General features: G+C 49.4%; 2 protein-coding genes across 3 annotated transcripts in view; one reads left to right on the top strand and one right to left on the bottom strand.

Moving 5' to 3' along the window:
- Window positions 1–8998: 8998 nt before the first annotated feature.
- On the bottom strand, window positions 8999–9755 carry RGS9BP (regulator of G protein signaling 9 binding protein). Its single transcript, XM_012647032.1, has one exon. It carries the CDS (start codon window positions 9710–9712, stop codon window positions 8999–9001), a length of 714 nt encoding a protein of 237 aa, XP_012502486.1. The 5' UTR covers window positions 9713–9755.
- A 957-nt stretch (window positions 9756–10712) lies between these two features.
- ANKRD27 (ankyrin repeat domain 27 (VPS9 domain)) overlaps window positions 10713–17520 on the top strand; it is a 35874-nt gene continuing 29066 nt past the window's right edge. For both annotated transcript variants that reach the window (XM_012647033.1, XM_012647034.1), the window contains exon 1: window positions 10713–10801. The gene's annotated coding sequence lies outside the window, so the exon portion shown is untranslated. The remainder of the gene's footprint in view (window positions 10802–17520) is intronic.

Consider the following 17520-nt stretch of genomic DNA (forward strand, 5'->3'; position numbering starts at 1 on the left):
TGCTAAATTCATTATGGAGTTAGGGGGGGTACTAATGAGCCTGTATTTTTAACAATCCCCCACCCTTCAGGTGATTCCAATACTATGTGCCATGGGAAGCCACGAAAGGTGGTGACATGATCAAGGTGCTGTCTTCAAAGGTCACCTGAACAGCAGCATAGGGACTCAACTGGATGGGCCTAGAGCCCGTCTATGGGACTAGAGCCCCATAGAACGTGCAGAGCAAGAAATAATGAGGGCCTGAATGTGGCGAGGCCATGGGGTGGGGAGAAAGGAATGATTCAGAGTACTTGGGGGATAGACTTGATCCAATGTGGTAATGGGTTGAATATGCAGAGGAAGGGAGAGGAAGGAGTTAAGATTCTACCTTGGCTGGTCGAAGTAACACTTCTTCAATCCTAGAAGCAATAACGTTAATATTTACTAAGCACTTACTGTGTGTGAGGCACTAGGTACTTTATAAGTACAGTTATCAGTTGTATAATCCTTACTAAAGTGGAAACAGTTATCACCATTTTACAGGTGGCTAACAATTCATGGAGGGATTAAGTTCTTTAAGAAAGAACACGTTATTCCCTTCGCTGTAAAATAACACCGCGATTGTGTAGGTACAAAGGTTCGTTTTGACATCAGCTGGTTTTCCCAGAGCCTGAGTGAGATGGCCAAGTCCTGGAGTGCTTATCAAAGCAACAGAAACTGGGTCTTAACCCACACAGAACGGTCTCCAAAGCCTGCACGCTGCTATGTCTGTCATACTCGGGGGGCTCTGTGAGGAAGCGATACCAGTTTATGTATGGACCCAGAAATCGCCTCATATAACCTCAGTTATCTAAACGGTAGCCCAGGACCAGAACGGAAGCAAAGAAACAGTCCCTGAGCATTAAAAGACGTCCAAATATCATAGTCAAATCTCATGTGCTCCGCTGTCTGGGCAAATGAATTTGCAGATACGTTACTTACCTATTGCTGTTAACAAATTACTCCAAAGCTTGGCTTAAAACAATGAACATTATCTCACAGTTTCTGTAGATCAGGAATTTGAAAGCATCTTGGCGTGGTGGTCCTGACTCGGTGTCTCCCACGAGGCGTGGTCAGCACGCCAACCAGGGCTTGCCGGGTTGGAGGATCCGTTTCCTCGATGGCCGACTCACATAGCTGCTGGGAGGAGGCCAGTGCCTTCCAACACGGGTCTTTCCATAGGGCTGCCTGAATATCTTCAGGACTTGGGAGTAGTTAACTTCCCCCAGAGAGAGTGATCCATGAGGAAGAGGGAAGAAGCCATGACGCCTTTTGTGACTTAGCTTCAAAAGCCACACTCTGTCACCTCCACGGCACCATATATTCACACTGGTTAGCTCTGTTCACTGTGAGAGGGAGAAAACGCCAGAAGGTGGGGATCGTTGGCAGTCACCTTGGAGGCTGGCCACCACAGAGGATAAAAAAATAAAACCATTTAAGCACTAGAAGAAGACACATAAATTTCTCTATAACCTTTGACTCAAAATCAAGGAGCAATAAAGAAAAAGATTGATCCATTTGACTCTCCATATATGTAACTTTATAATGACAAAAACTCCATAAGCGAAGTCTAAGAAAAATAAGCTGGAAAAATTATCTGTAATACTTGTCACTAAGGATTAGAGTTTAGGAAAAATGGAGAAGAAAAAACCTATGACTGCGTAGGAAAAAGGGAAAGAGATGTGCAAAGACAGTTCGTAATGATTTACCTGAGGTCACACAGCCAGCAAGTGTAGGAATCTGTCTCCAAACCTACCAGCGTGTGCTCAGAGCGCCCTGCCCTGTTCTGCAGTGGCTCGGTGCCAGCTGCCCCAAGCCTGGTGGTAAAGTATAATCCGTCCCCCGCAAGGACAGCAATTACCCGGTGCCACTCAGCCACAAGAGAGCAGGCAGCTTTGCTTATGACAACAGTTGCTCATTTCATAACTAACTTCACTTCACTTCACTCTTCATTCTTCTATTCCAGTGGTCTTCCCTAGCTATCTTTACGATAAGAAATACTTTTGTTTGATTTATTAGAACATGCATAAGCCTGAAAGTAAAAAAAAAAAAAAAATTTCAAAACATGTTATGCTCCCAGTGGATTTTCTTTTAACTAGTTCAGCAAGCCCAAACTTATTTCTGTTACTTATTATTTATCAGGTTTTTCAGTTTAAAAAAAAGGAAAGGAAGAGAATGTGCTCTACAGAGCCAGCCATGGAGAGAGGGCTTCAGCTTGGGGACTGGCTAGTCTCAGGCGGGTTGGTTTAACCTGCGTGAAAACCAAGGCGTGTCACCGGGGATAAATAAAATTCACCAGTACGTGACCAATAATGTCCTGTACGTCAAGAATCACCACCTAAAAATTATTACTCAGAATGTTTTTTTAAGAAGTCTTTTTAAAAGGTTCACAACATTGTTTGAAATGTGTGGATTCCATTTATACGACATTCTAGAAAAGGCAGAACTATAGTATCTTAGTCCATTTGCATTGCTACAAAGGAATACCTGGCAAAGCACAATGGCTCACACCTATAATCCCAGCACTTGGGAGGCCGAGGCAGGAGGATCACTTGAGGCCAGGGGTTTGAGACCAGCCTGGGCAACATAGTGAGAACCCTGTGTCCACAAAAGACTTAAAAATTAGCTGGGGGTGGCGGCAGGTGCCTGTAGTCCCAGCTACCGGGGAGGCTAAGGTAGGAGGATCACTTGAGCCCAGCAGTTCGAGGCTACAGTGAGCTATGATCGCACCACTGTACTTCAGCCTGGGTGACAGAGTGAGACTTTCTCTATATTTATTAAAAAAAAATATCTGATGCTGGGAAATTTATAAAGAAAAATTTATGGTTTATTTGGCTTATGGTTCTGCAGGCTGTAGGAGAAGCATGGTGCGAGCATCTGCTTCTAGTGAGGGCTTCAGGGAGCTTCCGATCACGGCAGAAGGCCAAGGGCAAGCAGGTGTGTCACATAGAAAGAGGGGGAGCAGGAGAGAGGAGGCGGTGCCAGGTTCTTTTAAATAACCAGCTTTCCCATGAACTAGTAAGTGAGCACTCACTCATCGCCTCAGGGAGAGCACCAAGCCATTCAAGAAGGATCAGCCCCCATGACCCAAACACCTCCCCCAGGCCCCACCTCCACCACTGGGGATCAGATTTCAACATGGGATTTGGAGGGGACAAACATCCAAACGACATCATATAGGGGAATAAATCAGACCTGTGGTTGCCAGAGCCTGGGGTGGGAGGATAGGGTTGACTTACGTTTTTTCCTTTATACAGACCTTCTCTCATTTTGACAAGTATATCTAGCTTTAACCTTCAAACTGGTTTTTAGCAGATTTTATCTAAGTTATAGAAAGTTAAATGTTTTCATGCATATTATTTCCTTTGCCCAACCACTCAATTTTTAGTACTTTTAAAGTAGAATGATAAATAGTAACAGCAGTGGCAGCTAACCTTTCTTGAGCCCTGTGTCCAGAAATAGTATTATCTCGATATCCCTGTGACGTATACCCTATTCCTGTTCCCGCTGGAGAGAAGGAAATGAAATCAGAGAGATGAAGGACCTTCCTCAATGAGATCCCATTTGAACGAGGTGCACCTTAGCCCACAGTCAATCCTAATTCTATAGTATTCTGTCTCGATACTACATCTCAAAATGTTTCTGATTCTCTGGGGTAAGATTCTGAAGTGTTTTGCTTTGCTTTTCTGGAGAAAGTTCTGAAATTATTTCTTATAATACTCAAGACCCTGACTGTTAAAATTTACATCTTTAATAACAGAATATTTTCTAGATGACAAGAGCATTCGAAATTTTATTGTTAAAAACAATGTAACATTAAAGAACAATACTGAAAAACACCATTCATAATCCCACCACCTTAACAAATATTTTAATTTCTGTATATTTCTTGGTAGATCTTCTCCATGTGTCTAATACATACGTACGAGCAGGGAACACTCAACTTTGCTTTCTGGAACCAGCACGTTAAAAGGATTCTTTAAATTATTTTGACAACAGGAAATCTCGTTTGGCTTATTTATATTGATCATCCAAGCCTTTTAAAATTCTCAACTTAAACACCAAACAATGAGTATGCCCAAGATCTCAATATTACAATGAAAACAACCAGCATCCTCCACTGAATGAGATAAAAGATAAGTGAGAAGAACGTTCTTCCAGAAATCCATCTTGTCCTCATGGACACGGGGCTGGAACATCTACCTTTGGTCAGTTCCTGAGAGTCAGAAGAAATAATATTTGAAACATGGCTTTGATCTGTGTTGGCCACAGCCAAAGTTCTCTCCTGTGGAGGCCTATTCTTCTTGGTTTCCATTCTGCATTAAAAGCAGAATTTAATCTTAGTGTAGAAAAGCACTTGGAGATTTATAATCCTGGAATATTTCTGAACATCTTCTTATGTAACCATATCCGTGAAGGGCAAAGATGTTGATCCAGTCGTTCACTTCCCTTCAAACGCACGTGAAGAAAATTAAGATTTTTTTTCAAATGATAAGTTGATAGCTGAATCGTTCGAGGGTGCCTTTTCCCACTAACTTATACATGCTGCATATTGCCTGTACGTTTTTTACTTGTTAATAAATATTCTAGTTAGAGCCATCATTCAGAAAGTAGACACAGAGCCTTTAATTCCACCTCAGATCTGATGCCGCACACAAAAACAAACCAGGCTGCGTTCGTGTTCCCAACAGCAGGCAGCTCTGCAGCTAGAGTTCCGAGGCCACCGAGTTACTTACAGAATACGATTCTCCCAGCTTCCAAGACAAATGAGACAGGGTTTTGTATCTGCAATTTCCCAGAATCCGTTCAGGTGGCCTGATTGCTGAGGAAAACCATTTTAGGAAGCAGTGGGTTTTCTTAGACTCAGAGCCTGAATTTAAATTCCTAATCTAATTTAAATACTATAAATAAATTGCATTTACACACATTAGCTTTTGAGTCTACCTACTAATTCTGATGTGTACTAAAATCACAGTAAGCTTAGTTAATTCTAAGAATTAGTATTCTGCTAAGAAATAGCAGAATACCTTTAGCGCTTTTTAAAATATGAAATCTTAAAGAATTTATTATTTTTTTTACGAATTTTAGACAATAACCACCAAACCATGAGATTCCGTTCCAATATGCACCCAAACCAACCAACAAAACAAAACAAGACCAACACACAACAGAACGCTTTTTGTTTAACTGCGTCCTGTTAGACGTTTCAAGCTCTACAAGGGACTCTTTTGAGTTAATCAGTCATCACCCCCATTTCACAAATGAGGGACGTGAGGCACAGGGAGGTCCACGACTTGTTGAGGTACTTGGAGAGAGAGGTAGCGTCCCCTGCCTGTCACGGCTGCCAGGCCTTGCCGGAGGAGGCGCACCACAGAGGAATGCCGAGGCCGGTCCTACAGCGTTTTATTTCTCAGGCTGACACACAGGCTCGCGCTTTGGGGCTCGCACCCTTAAGAAGCATTCATTACAGAGCAGAGAGGTACATTCTGAAAAAGCGTGGAGTAGCTGAAAACGTACCAACATGCACATTCAAAAGGAAAATGCAGCATTAGCAAGGCCCTCATACAAACTCTCTTTAACCAAAACTACTTTCTAGTCATTCAGCATCACACACCGTTTTTTAGTCTATATCACACATCTTGTATGCAGTTTACCGTAGACCTTAGGTAAATCATGAAGTTTACGCTCTAATTTTATTCACCAAAAATAGTTTCCTTTGTGGGACTTAAAAGCATAAGTCCTTAGAACACCCAAAAAAGAATGTGCTGGGCATTGTTTCTCCTACAAATATTACTATTATTTTACTAATGGCAATAGCTCAGAATTCATTCTTCTGAAAACAAAGTTACCATGATAAATGCCTGGACATTCCAAGTTGTTGTCTCTTCACTGTCAGCTAACACATTTTGGATTTTCAGGGGTTTTTTTCCCTGTACTTGTATCATGGTATAAATAAGATCATACCAAATGTTTATAAAAAATTAATGACTTCAGCATCAAACATCTAAATTGAATCAAGCTTCCATCAGAAAGCAATCTCCGGAATTATACATAGAAATGAGAGCAGAGATACTAGTTAGAGAGCAGCCTATTGCACAAGGCAGAAAATGATTTTGCTTGAGTCATATAGCAGAAGTCCTATTAGGCAATGTTACAACTCCAAATAAGGCCAAACGTTTCTAATGCTTAAAATTTGCAAACTCAAAGAGTTATTTAGGTTAACAGGTCCACAGCATGAATGTTTATTGTCATTCAGATTTTTTTGCAACATTTTATCACAATTTTAGTGAGCAGAGGACCCTCAGAATCAGGCATACATCTGATGCACGTGAAATACCCAAGGATCTGCAAAGAGGGTGGAAACAGTGACAACAAAAAGACTCGTTTGTCCCATTGCTCCCAATGGATTACACATCTGATGGGTTGTTCCTTTAATAGGTTGTGCTGAACTATTTTTTAATATTCATGAACCAAAATACCTTGATAAGAACAGAGGGTCACAGTCTTAGAAATAGCAGAATACCTTTAGAGCTTGTTTTTTAGGGATATTTTCCAACACTGGGTTACGAAATGGCCCAGCCTTCTCTTGCCTGAGAGACATGAGACTTTGGGGAAGGTGATAAAGATTTCATGTTTAAAAACTTTCTCTTTTCTTTTGAAAAAAAAATTTTTTTTTTTAAGAGACAGGTCTCATTCTGTTGCCCAGGCCAGAGTGCAGTGGTGTCATCACAGCTCACTGCAACCTCAAACTCTTGGGCTCAAGTGATCCTCCCATCTCAGCCTCCCGAGTAGCTGGGACTACAGGCACTCGCCACCATGCCCGGCTAATTTTTCCTATTTTTTTTGTAGAGACAAGGGTCTTGCTATGTTGTTCAGGCTGGTCTTAAACTTCTGGCCTCAAGTGATCCTCCTGCTTCAGCCTCCCAAAGTTCTGGGATTACAGGCTAGAGCCACCACAGCTGGCCTTAAAACTTTCTATGTCATCTCCAAAGGCACCCCAGGCAGGCAGGTGCAAAAGAATTTAAAGTGGCTCCTACTGAGACTCAGCCAGACTGGGTGAGGCAGAAGGACCTCTTATTAGTTATTGTCATAAAACATTTAATCGGCTCAAGACCTTCTGGACCTTTGAAAAGCATGATCGGAGACACATAAAAGCAGATCCCACGTTTTTCCTGAGATATCGGAATCTGTGTGCTGAGGAGGAGAGGGCGAGGACTAGGTACAAAGTGGGGAGTGACCCTTGGAACTGGGTGTCCAGACAGCACTCCTGACGCTATGTGCCTCTGCCTCTGGGCCCTCCCAGCTGTTCTTGTGAAAAATTGTCAATCTCTTCTTCCTGGTCCCCTTTCCCACTTCTGGGGTAAGAAAAGAAAAAAAAAAAAATCCTTGTCAGTTTTCAGCCAAACCAAAGTTTCTGGATTTTATTCCAAGTTACCTTTAGAAAGTTAAATCCATCTGTTGTCCCCAAGAATGCAATGGGGACCCCTCTCTGGACCACAAGTGGGCGGTGGCAACACTGCTTAGCAAACGCCCTCCTGGGACCCAGGTTGTTTTCCTTATTTACTGATCAAAAGAATTAGGGGCCACTTCAGTTCTGTCCTCTAAACCTGTGGTTCCAGGAGTTTATGCTACTCAAGAGTGTGGATTTATTTTGAAGTGAAACGTGGGGAAAAAAGAGAATATTTAAAAAACAGATGCAGATGTATATTTGGTAACCTAAGTATATATGTAAAGAGTGCCGTGTTTGAGTCGTTGGCAGGTATGAATTCACGGGCCAGTGTTCTTTATAGAAAAATAGCTTTGACGGTACACGATGTGGTCACGTCATTTTTCTCTCCAAAGATTATCATTTTTTAAAAGCTTCTTACAAAGCTTCTTAAAGTCCAAGTTAAAACTGTTACATTCTAACCCAGTGTCACAGCTGATTGGCTCAGAACCTCCCAGGGCCAGTAATGCCACATTACCCTCTGGGGTGGGGGCCGCCTGGGGTCAGGGAGCTGGGCAGCTCCCTCCAAAGCCAGTTCTCCTACTGGCCAGCAAGCAAAGCTCGGGGGACAGATAGGATTAAGTGCTCCAAAGAGGATTCCCCAGCCCTCCCCCAGAGGAGGATCAAACACTCTGGTCTAGTTCTGGGGAACAAAAATAAGCCCCAGAGGAGGAGAAAGTGCCTGTTTAAACAGCATGTGGCCCTTCCCAAAGCTTCCGCTCCCCACCGTACCCCACCGGGGCATGCTGGGGAGAGCCCCTTTCCGCAGCTAAGTGTGTGTAGTGGATCCAGCCCCGCGACAGCCTCCTTTCGTTTCCTAAGCAGAGTCAGACCCTGAGGAGCAGCAGTGGGAGGTCACGACCTCAAATCTCTTCTAGCTGCTTTTGGTGACTAATGGATAAACTCTGCCAAGAAGCGCAACAGCGCGCCGCAGAGAAAGCTCTTTGTATGAACTTACATCTGCACACTCTCCTAAATTCAGGCCCCCAAGGATTAAGGTAATAAAAACTGCTTACGACTTATTGCAAACTGTTTCTTGTGCAGGAAACAAAACCACAATCCGCACATAGCAAGTACCCCTCTCCGAACTTCGTTCTGCCCAACCCCTTTTTCAAGCTGTCCCACGCGGAGGGGGGCGACGCTGGCAGGGATGGGCCCCGAACTTGGACTCCCTGTCAAGGCGCCCAGCAGCATACGTGTTGACTCATTAACTCGGAGAGATCTGGGGTCACTGTGACGGTTTTCTATTAATAGGGCGCAAAGCTCCTGCAGACATCAGCGGTAATGCCCTGCCGCCCGCACAAACTTAACTCCTCCCAGGCCGGCGAGAGGAAACCAGGTCCTGCCCAGGCAGGTGTGTGCTTGAAACGCGCGTGCACACATGCACACACGGGGTTTTAGAACCAATCCCCTTCAACAAACCAGACCCCAAGCCCATCCGGAGTCTGGTCTCCCGGGAGGGAGCGGGGGTGGCGGGCGGGCGTTGGGCGTCCGTCAGCTCAGCTTCGCCACGCACACGGCTAGGGCCACCGCCGCCAACAGCACGGCGCTGAAAACGGTGGCGGCCAGGGCCTTGCTGGGGTCGCAGGGCCCCGCGCGCTCCTCCACAGACACGACCCCGGCCGAGGAGGCACCTGCGCTGGCGCTGGACAGCAGCTCGGCGCCCGCCGCCTGCCGGGCCTGCACGGTCCAGCGGGGCACGTTGACCTTCATCTCCATGTTGTGGATCATCTCGCCCACCTGAAGGATCTCGCGCTCCAGCTCGCGCAGGTCCGCGACGTCGAAGTCGCCCTGTGCCTCGTGCCGGAGGCTGCGGGCACTCAGGGCGCGCGCCGCCACGCCCGCAGAGCCGCCGGCCACCCCGGTGCGCACCAGCGGCCGCCGCGGCGCGTGCAGCGGGAAGGCGGTGCCCAGCTCCAGCGCGCGTCGCATGTCGGCCTCCAGCAGGTCTAGGCAGCCGGAGAACGCCACCCACAGGCGCTCGAACTCGGAGCGCTCCTCGGCGACCAAGCCCCGGTCGCGCAGCGCGACCGTCAGCCGGGCGCAGGCGGCCCCCGCCAGCTCCTGCGCCTTTTGGCGCGTCTTCTGCAGCTCCCCCCGCAGGTTCTGCGAGTCCGCCGAGCCGCCGACGGTCAACACCAAGTGGTGGTAGCACGCGGTCGTCCTGTTGAGCGCGTCCAGCAGCGCCTTGCACTCTTCCCTCGCCATGGCGCTGCGCTCCGGTGCGGCCTCGCCGTCAGCGCGGCAGGACGCGGCCAGCCCCGACGCCAGCCCCGGGCCAGGTGGCCGGAGCACTCCTCATGGCCCGTGAGCGACGGCGCCCGCCCGCGACCCGCGACGTGCGCCCCAGCAGACCAGGCGCCGGGGGGAGCCTAGGAGCTGCGTCCCGGGCCCTGGTCCATGCTCCCCGGGCGCACGCGGCTCACACTCCGGGTCTGCGCACTGCCCTCGCCCGCACGGCGGCTGCCCGGGATGCCGAGGGCACGGACCCCATCCTCCTCGGGCGCCAGCCGCGCGCTCCGCCAGCCGCTGCAGAGGGCGGTGTCCGGTCCTGGATCCGCCCACTCCCGCCGGCCCGGCCCGGAGCTCCCACCCCCGGATCAGGGGAGGCGGGGCCCCGCGCGGGGAGGTCACGTGTGGGTCCCTCGTCGCTCCCTCCCTGCATCCCATTACAGTTCTGCAAGATTAGCACGCGGGAGAGCCAACCCTTCCCTATTTCACAGACGGGGAAACTGAGGCCGGGTCAAAGGGGTTAGTTCACGCAGAGTCCCTGCAAGCGAGCGGACTAGAGCCCAGGGACGCTGACTCCCAAACCCTGCTGGACAGGACGTGGGGTGCCTGCAGGCCTGGGCACTTCGTGCCCCCAAGGCGCGCGGTGAAGAGCGAGCCCCGGCCGCACTGTCCAGCTTGGACTCTCCTCCCACTGCGGTCCCGCAGGTTCCCGGCCGCCCAGGCGGACCCCACCCCTGGGCCAGACCGGCCCTCGGCCCCGCCCCCGTCTGGGCACGCGCAGTCGTGGGCTCTGGGCGGGGCTGCCTGAGTAGGAAGCGCTGCGAGCCGCCTGAGTCCCACCCCCAGCCGGGCCGGGCTCCGTGATTGCTCCGTGTCCACGTCTCTCCGGATCAGCACGGCCACTCATTGGGCCGTGCGGGGGCGCGGCTCCGCCCAACGGTGGGTAAGGGCTGGGCCGTGGAGCCAGCCGCTGCGCTAGGGTGGTGGGCGCCGAGGTCCGAGCGGCGCGCCGGGAGGTGCCGCCTGCGCCGGGGAAGGCTGGGATGAAGCCATGTAGCCTTTCCCGTAAGTGTTCTTCCGCCGGTGTCCGCGCGCCTCCCTGGGCGTCGGGCCGGAGTCCGGGCGGCGCCTGGGGGCAGGGGGAGGGGCCCTTCCCTCGCCGCTGGGGCCCCGGTCCCCGCTGGTGGCCTCCCGGGCTGTCCCCGAGCCCCGGCCCCCGCCGGTGGCCGCCCGCCCGCTCCGGCCCCGCGCGCCCACCTGCCCTGGTTCGGAGGAAGGGGCGGCGCGAGGAAGGCGTCCCTGGCCCCCGCGGCTCCGAGGCGGGCGGGCGGGGCCGGGTCCCAGCAGCTCGGACTTGGGGACAGCGGGCGGGGCCGTCGCTCCCGCGGGGTCGCCTCCGCCGCTTCCCGGCCGCCTGCGGGGCCGGTGGAGGGGCTCCGGGGAGGGGTCTGCGCCCCGCGCCGGGCTGGTGGCCTTCCCGGGTGGTCAGGCGGAGGGGATCCCTGCCTGCCCGCCTTTCCCGGCGGGGCCTTCGTCCCCCGAAACATCACTTCTCAAGCACTGAGAGATGTTCCGGACTCGGGTCTGTTCCGTTCTTCACGGGAACTGGACTGCCCAGCGGCGCGCGACCCGGCCGTCCCCTCCCCCCGGCCGCCCCTCGAGGCGCGGGGTACGTGGGCACCCGTGGCCGGTGCTGGGCTGCGGAGCAAGTGATGCGTCTTCATTCAAGGTTTAGGACGTTCCGGGAACAAGGGGGGCGAGACTAGAGGGACCATAAAGTTGCATGAGAGCTGGGAGTTTCCAAGTTTTGGGATTTCTCGGAGACAGGCCCTTGTTTTAACCAAATAATGCCTCCTCCCCACCAGTCCTAGAGTAGAGCGGTGGATATTAACGTTTTGTCTCCTGTAGGCCTGGTGTTGAGGCAGCCTGGGGTCCGCAGTACTGGGTCCGCTCGCCCAGGGGCCTGTCGTTTGGTGGAGTCTGCGGCTGGCTGTTCGCTGCCGGGGCCCGGGCACTCCAGGCCTTGACCATTCTCTGGGGAGGAGCGTCTCAGCCACCCACAGGCCACACCGGGGTCTTGACAGGGGAATAGTAGTTTTCAGGACAAAATGGGTGGAAAGAGGGAGAACCAATCTTTTTGCGGGGCTTTGGGGACAGTAGAGGGTGATGAGGCCGCAAAGGTGGACAGAGGCCAGATATTGGCCGGTACCAAACAGAGAAGTTGAGAGTTCATCCGATAGGGAGCGGAGGGGAAGCCCACTGTTGGAAAGATCACTTTGTTGTGTCTCGGGTGGACAGGTGGGGAGGGGATGCAGGATGGGGGCAGGAGCAGAGACTTCTGCTGACCAGCCCTAGTGGCGGGAAAGCAGTAGGGGCCCTGAAGTTGGACATTCCCACCTTTCACCTTGGGGGAGCTCTCCCAGCCTTGACTTGCCCCCTGAAATGGCCTTGCCTGGCAGCATTACTGGGAGGGCAGCAGAAGTGTCTGCCCAGGGCCTGGGGTCAGGGTTTTACCTGTGGCCGTTGGCCCATGTTGTCCTCATGGGCGCCGCTGCTGGGTCTGTTATCGACGTTTCCGTGTGCTGGTTAGTGTTTCTGTGGCATCTGCTCTCTTGGGGCTCTCGCTGTTATCAGTTGCCAGTATTAGGCTGGTGTCCAAAAACTTCATCCTCTCACAGAGGAGCAGAGGAACGTGACCACGTAATGGCAGACACCAGGCCTAGAAAGGATCCAGCCCAGAAGAGTGTGAACCTGATTTGTCCTGAGGTTGCTTCTCCATCTGAGGGACACTGAGAAGTGTCCTTCCACCCAAGATGCTGGCAGAGAGTGGGTGCTTGGTGGTTCCACCTGAAGCTCCAGGAGCAGGGCGATGGGGCCGCGTTTGGAGCACAATAGCCCCTCCAAACTCTTCCGTTTCCTCCCTGGTCCCACCCTGCTCTGGTCCTGGGGCCTCCTCTCCTTCTCTAACCCTGCACGTTCCAGCTGTCACCGTGTTGGGCTGGCTCTGAGCACTCTGTTTGTTTTCAGCTTTTTGCTTTTGTGCCTACTTGGCTGTGCCTGGGGCTAGCCCCTCTCCTACCCTGGCTATGGGCAGTGGATTTCCAGCCCCTGTGAGAGATGATCTCTCCCTGGAAGCCTGAGCTTCCTCTCAACACCCTGCTGTCATGTGTTCGAGTGGGTGAGCAGCTGTGTGCCTGCAGCGAGCCAGATGCAGGCTTGCTGGGTGCTTTACCGAGGAGCTTTGAGAAAAGTGTGGACAGGATCCATAAATGTCACAGGCGAGAAGGACACAAGTGACGATAACAACGTATATTACATCACCAAATTGCTCCCACTGGTGTTAAAAGTAGATGAATAGAAAGTTTTCCCTTTTTGCCCTTTCCTTCTGACTCACAAATTAGACCAACTAGAGGCTATTTCTCCTCACTTGCTTGGGTCATGCTCTTTGGTCAGGGCCCTGAAGGACGGGAGCAGCCACAGCTGTGAGATTTCAGCAGGGAGTGCATCTCTGGGAGGTGTTGGCTTCCCTTGCCGAATTCTGCTGAGCTGGGCTGCACGCTGTCACCAGATGGTTCCTGACCACCCAGACTTATCTGGGCTGGCAGGACGGTTGAAGACCACAAAACCACGAGTGCACACGTTGCCTCCTGAAATGCCGGATACTAGTTTGAGGCCTCACATGGCTCTCCTGCACATAGATTAACATCAGATCTTCAGCATCTCCAATGAACTCCACTGGATTTTCTATACATTTTCCCATCATTTGGGCCCCGGCAGGGATGGAATTTATTTTAACAAGTTTTGTAAGTTTCACTTGTCTTTCCAGTTTTATATTTTAAAGTAGAAAACTAATTCTTGCAAGTAAACTTAACAGGGTATTACATTATTTTTAAGCATTTACCCCTGTATAAGAATTCAACTCTGGCACTAAGCACCAGATTGTATGAGATTATTACATATTTTTAACACTAGGACAGAAAGGTTGAGAACAGTGTTGGACAGAGCTCTTTGAATCCCTGCTCCTGGACAGAGGGTTCAGTCATCGGTGACCAAGAGGCCTGATGTTCAGGATAAAACGGATGGCTGGAGGCTAGAAACAGCAAGCTCTGTCCACTCGGCGGCAATGCTTGTTAGGAGCCTGTGTGTTCATGCATGTGACCTGCATGTTGTATGTGGCATTCGGCGGCCTTCCCTTCTTTTGCTGTTCTTCCCCTCTCTGACCTACTCTGCTTGGAGTCTTATTACTTTACTTCCCTCTGCTCAACTTCCCATGTCGTCTTGGGTTTCCTGTACCTGCACTGAACCTTCCTCCCTGCTCTTGGCCCTGCTGGGAATGTCCCTCCCATCCCCCGCCACCCCTCCCCCCGTCCTCTCCCCTCTGCTGTTCCCTTCTTGCTCTTGTTCTTCTTACCTTCCAGCTAGGTTGTCGATGCCTCTGCTGAAGCTTGTCCCTGTCACCTCCGTCTTGGGGGTAGAGGTGTCTGTGTTCTGCCAGCATCTTTTCTGAGGAGCAGAAGGGCTTTTCCCAGCTTTAGTCTGACCATATCACTTCCTGCTTCTTGCATGATTTTTGTCCAAAGCGTCTTTGCTTTTGCAGTCTGCCACGTAGAACCAACTGTGTCAGAAACCAAGAATTTTTTCTTGTGACTGTGCCAGCAAAATTGCATTATCCAGTTGTTCTGGTGAGGACTCATAAAAGGATTAATCTGGACCCCGATAATAATTGAATTCAGCAATTCAAATACCTGAATTGTCGCAGAGCCATCCCAGGGGCCCAGGAAGGGATTATACGCAGACATTTTCATGCGAAGCTCTTGTTCCTAAGAGGACTTTCGGGAGCTCTGGGGCCTCTTTCAGGCAGACCCCAGGGGGCCCGCAGCCAAGACAGCTGGCTCCTGGCCACCTGTGGCTCCTGAAATGAACCCATTTCCAGGTGTGTTTATTTCACATGGTGGGTGTGGTGGTGAATGGGATGAGTTTTAGAATAAATTCTGGCATCTGTGTAATCTTGAGTCAGCCAGCTGAATCTGTTTCTTCATCTATGACCTGGGGCTAATGATACCTACTTATTGAGAGTTAGTATAAGCATTAGAATAGGATTAGGATGTATAGAAGTTATTGCAGTGCCCAGAACAAGGATGCTCCCAAATGGTGTCTGTTTTTGTCATTAGTTGTAAGGGACAGAATTCATAATGCAGTTACGCGTGGTGTTTGTGCAAGAATGCATTATGGAACATTGCTACATAGTGAGAAAGTAATTCGGTTTTTCATTCAGATTTCATTGAGCTGATTGTTTCAAGGATAAATTCGCTTGGTGCTTTTAAAAGCTGCTGGTTTTCTCTTTTTGATGAAGAGAGAAGGCCACAGGATTAAGTTTAGCACCTTTGGCAGGCAGTAGTATCTAGTGAGATTTTAAATGACATTAATTGGCTTTATAATTTTTAACTTTAAGAGTATCTTCTCTTTGTGGGAAGTGATACTGTTTTTCTATTTAAAGTAGTAATAAGATTTTTTTTGTTCAGGGTAAACAAAGATTTCTTTTTAAGATAAATTTTAAAAAAGACAGTAAATGTTTAAAAGAAAATGTCAAACACTAACAACAGAGCCATTGTGTATAATTTCCAGGTCATGCATTGCACAGGGTGCCGGCCAGCAGGGGTGTCAGACGGGCCACTGTGCAGCCTGTGAACTGTGTCCACTGGGAAGGGGGGGGTACCTTTTTCTAATTCTTACGATGGCACCATGTGAGCTTGTCGTAACTGGTGGCACATTGATGTGCAGTACTGTCTGTCAGAAACAGTGAAGGTGGCACATAAACGATCCTTGTGGGAACCCTGCAGGCAGGTATTAGTATCTTCTGTTGCACAGACCAAGGTGGAGGCTTGGGGAGTTGGAATGACGTGGTTAGAAAGAAATATGATCTTTTCTGTGCCCATTTTGTAGACTTCCTCTCTGATAGGCTGGTACAGCCAGACTGATCTGTGCTAAGGGGGGCAGCCCAGGGAGACGGAGGACCAGCTGGGGATGGTTCTTAAAACGTGCAAAGCACCTGCTCACATTGGTCAGCAGTGTGAGGCAGTTTGTAGATGGCAACACCCTTAAAACAGCAAGTGAGTGGAAGATTGGCTTGCAGTCCTCTGTTCGCAGACCTTTCAGTCTTAAATCACAGCTGGGCAGACTCTGGCTTTGGAAATCAGTTTGATGGTGGTGGTAGGTGTGTTCTTATTTTACCTGTACAGTGCGACTCTGATGTAAGTCCTTTGGCTTTTGCTTTTAGAACCTCACCTGCCACAACCAATCTCGTTTTAAAAATCTCATTTACAATAGCAGCAAAATCTAGGCAGAATATATAAATAATCACTCTAATAAAAGTGTATAATATTTATGGAAAAATTTAGTTGGAAGACATGGAAGAAGACATTCATAGAGAGATATACCATGTTTATGAATGATAAGATTCAATATTGTAAAGATACTGACTCTCTAGTTCATGAATTGAGTGTATTTCCAATGAAGATCAGGATTGTTCATGAAATTGACAAAGCTGATTCTAATTTATGTGATATTATAAAGAACTAGCAATAACCTTTGGAGAGCAAAGGGAGGAGGTAGACATTTCTTTATGAGATGTCAAGGCTTTTATGAAGCTGTAATCATGTAAAATCATGTGGTCTAGCCCTGCTCTGTCCAGCAGAATAGCCACTAGCCACAGTGACTATCAAGCACTTGGCTACTATGAATTGAGTTGCTGTAAATGTAAATACACACCAGATTTCGAAGACTTAGCAGGAATAAAAAGAATGTAAAACATATCATGAATAATTTTAAAATAATGATCACACGTTGAAAATATATTTTGGATATATTAAGATAATAAAATACTAAAATTAGTTGCACTTGTTTCTTTTTTAGTGTGGAAATTCAAAATCACATATGTAATTCTATGTAATTACGTATTTCCTACGTATTTCTGTGTGACAGCACTAATCTAGGCCAAAAACAGGCAAAACATACATGGGATCTTGGAGTAGTATGAAGGTAGCATCATCAACCAGTGCAAAGGGGCGGGGCGGGGCCGGGCATCTCTCCCTCCGCCCACAGCGGGGTCGGGGTCTCCGCCAGGAGTGGGTGAGTCGCCGGCACGCCCCCTCCTCCGTGTCGGGGGAGCATTTTATCCCAGTACCCTTGAAAGCACGTAGGTTCTTGGCCGGGACTATATGGCTTTGGAATTGGAAAGGATGTGGTTTCAGGTAGCGTTTGCTGCGTAACAAACCAGCCCAAAACTTGGTGGCTTAAAATAGTTGCAGTTTGTTACTTCCTACTATTACGTGGGTTGGCCAGGTAGTTCTGCTGGTCTTACCTGGGCTCAGCCATGGGGGCTGTGTTCCACTGGTGGGTTGGCTGTGCTCACTGGAACACCTGGGCCTCCCTCTTCCCTCGTGGCCTTTGGTCCTGTGGGCTTCTCCACAGCATCGTGATCTTGGGGGCCCGAGAGAATGAGAGTGGACTCTGCAAGGCCTCTTGAGGCTAACACTCAGAAATTGAACAGGGTCAGTTCTGCCTATTGGTCGAAGCAAGTCACGGGGCTGGCTCAGATGCAGGGGGTGGGGAAGTAGACTCTACCTTCTGATGGGGGGAAGAATGATGAAGTCACTTTGTAAGGGGGCATGCCGGAGGATATACTGTATCTCTCAAAAGAAAATCTGAGTCAAACATGGCAAAATGTTAAGCTTCCTTAATTCTGGTGGTAGATTTGCATTATTACTCAGTACTTTTCCGTGTGC

This window comes from Propithecus coquereli, unplaced genomic scaffold (genome assembly GCF_000956105.1).
Source record: "Propithecus coquereli isolate 6110/MARCELLA unplaced genomic scaffold, Pcoq_1.0 Scaffold254, whole genome shotgun sequence".
Taxonomy (NCBI): domain Eukaryota; kingdom Metazoa; phylum Chordata; class Mammalia; order Primates; family Indriidae; genus Propithecus; species Propithecus coquereli.

What these genes read in the sequence shown, in the direction of transcription:
- RGS9BP (XM_012647032.1), bottom strand. Translation starts at nt 9,712, where the DNA reads ATGGCGAGGGAAGAGTGCAAGGCGCTGCTGGACGCGCTCAACAGGACG.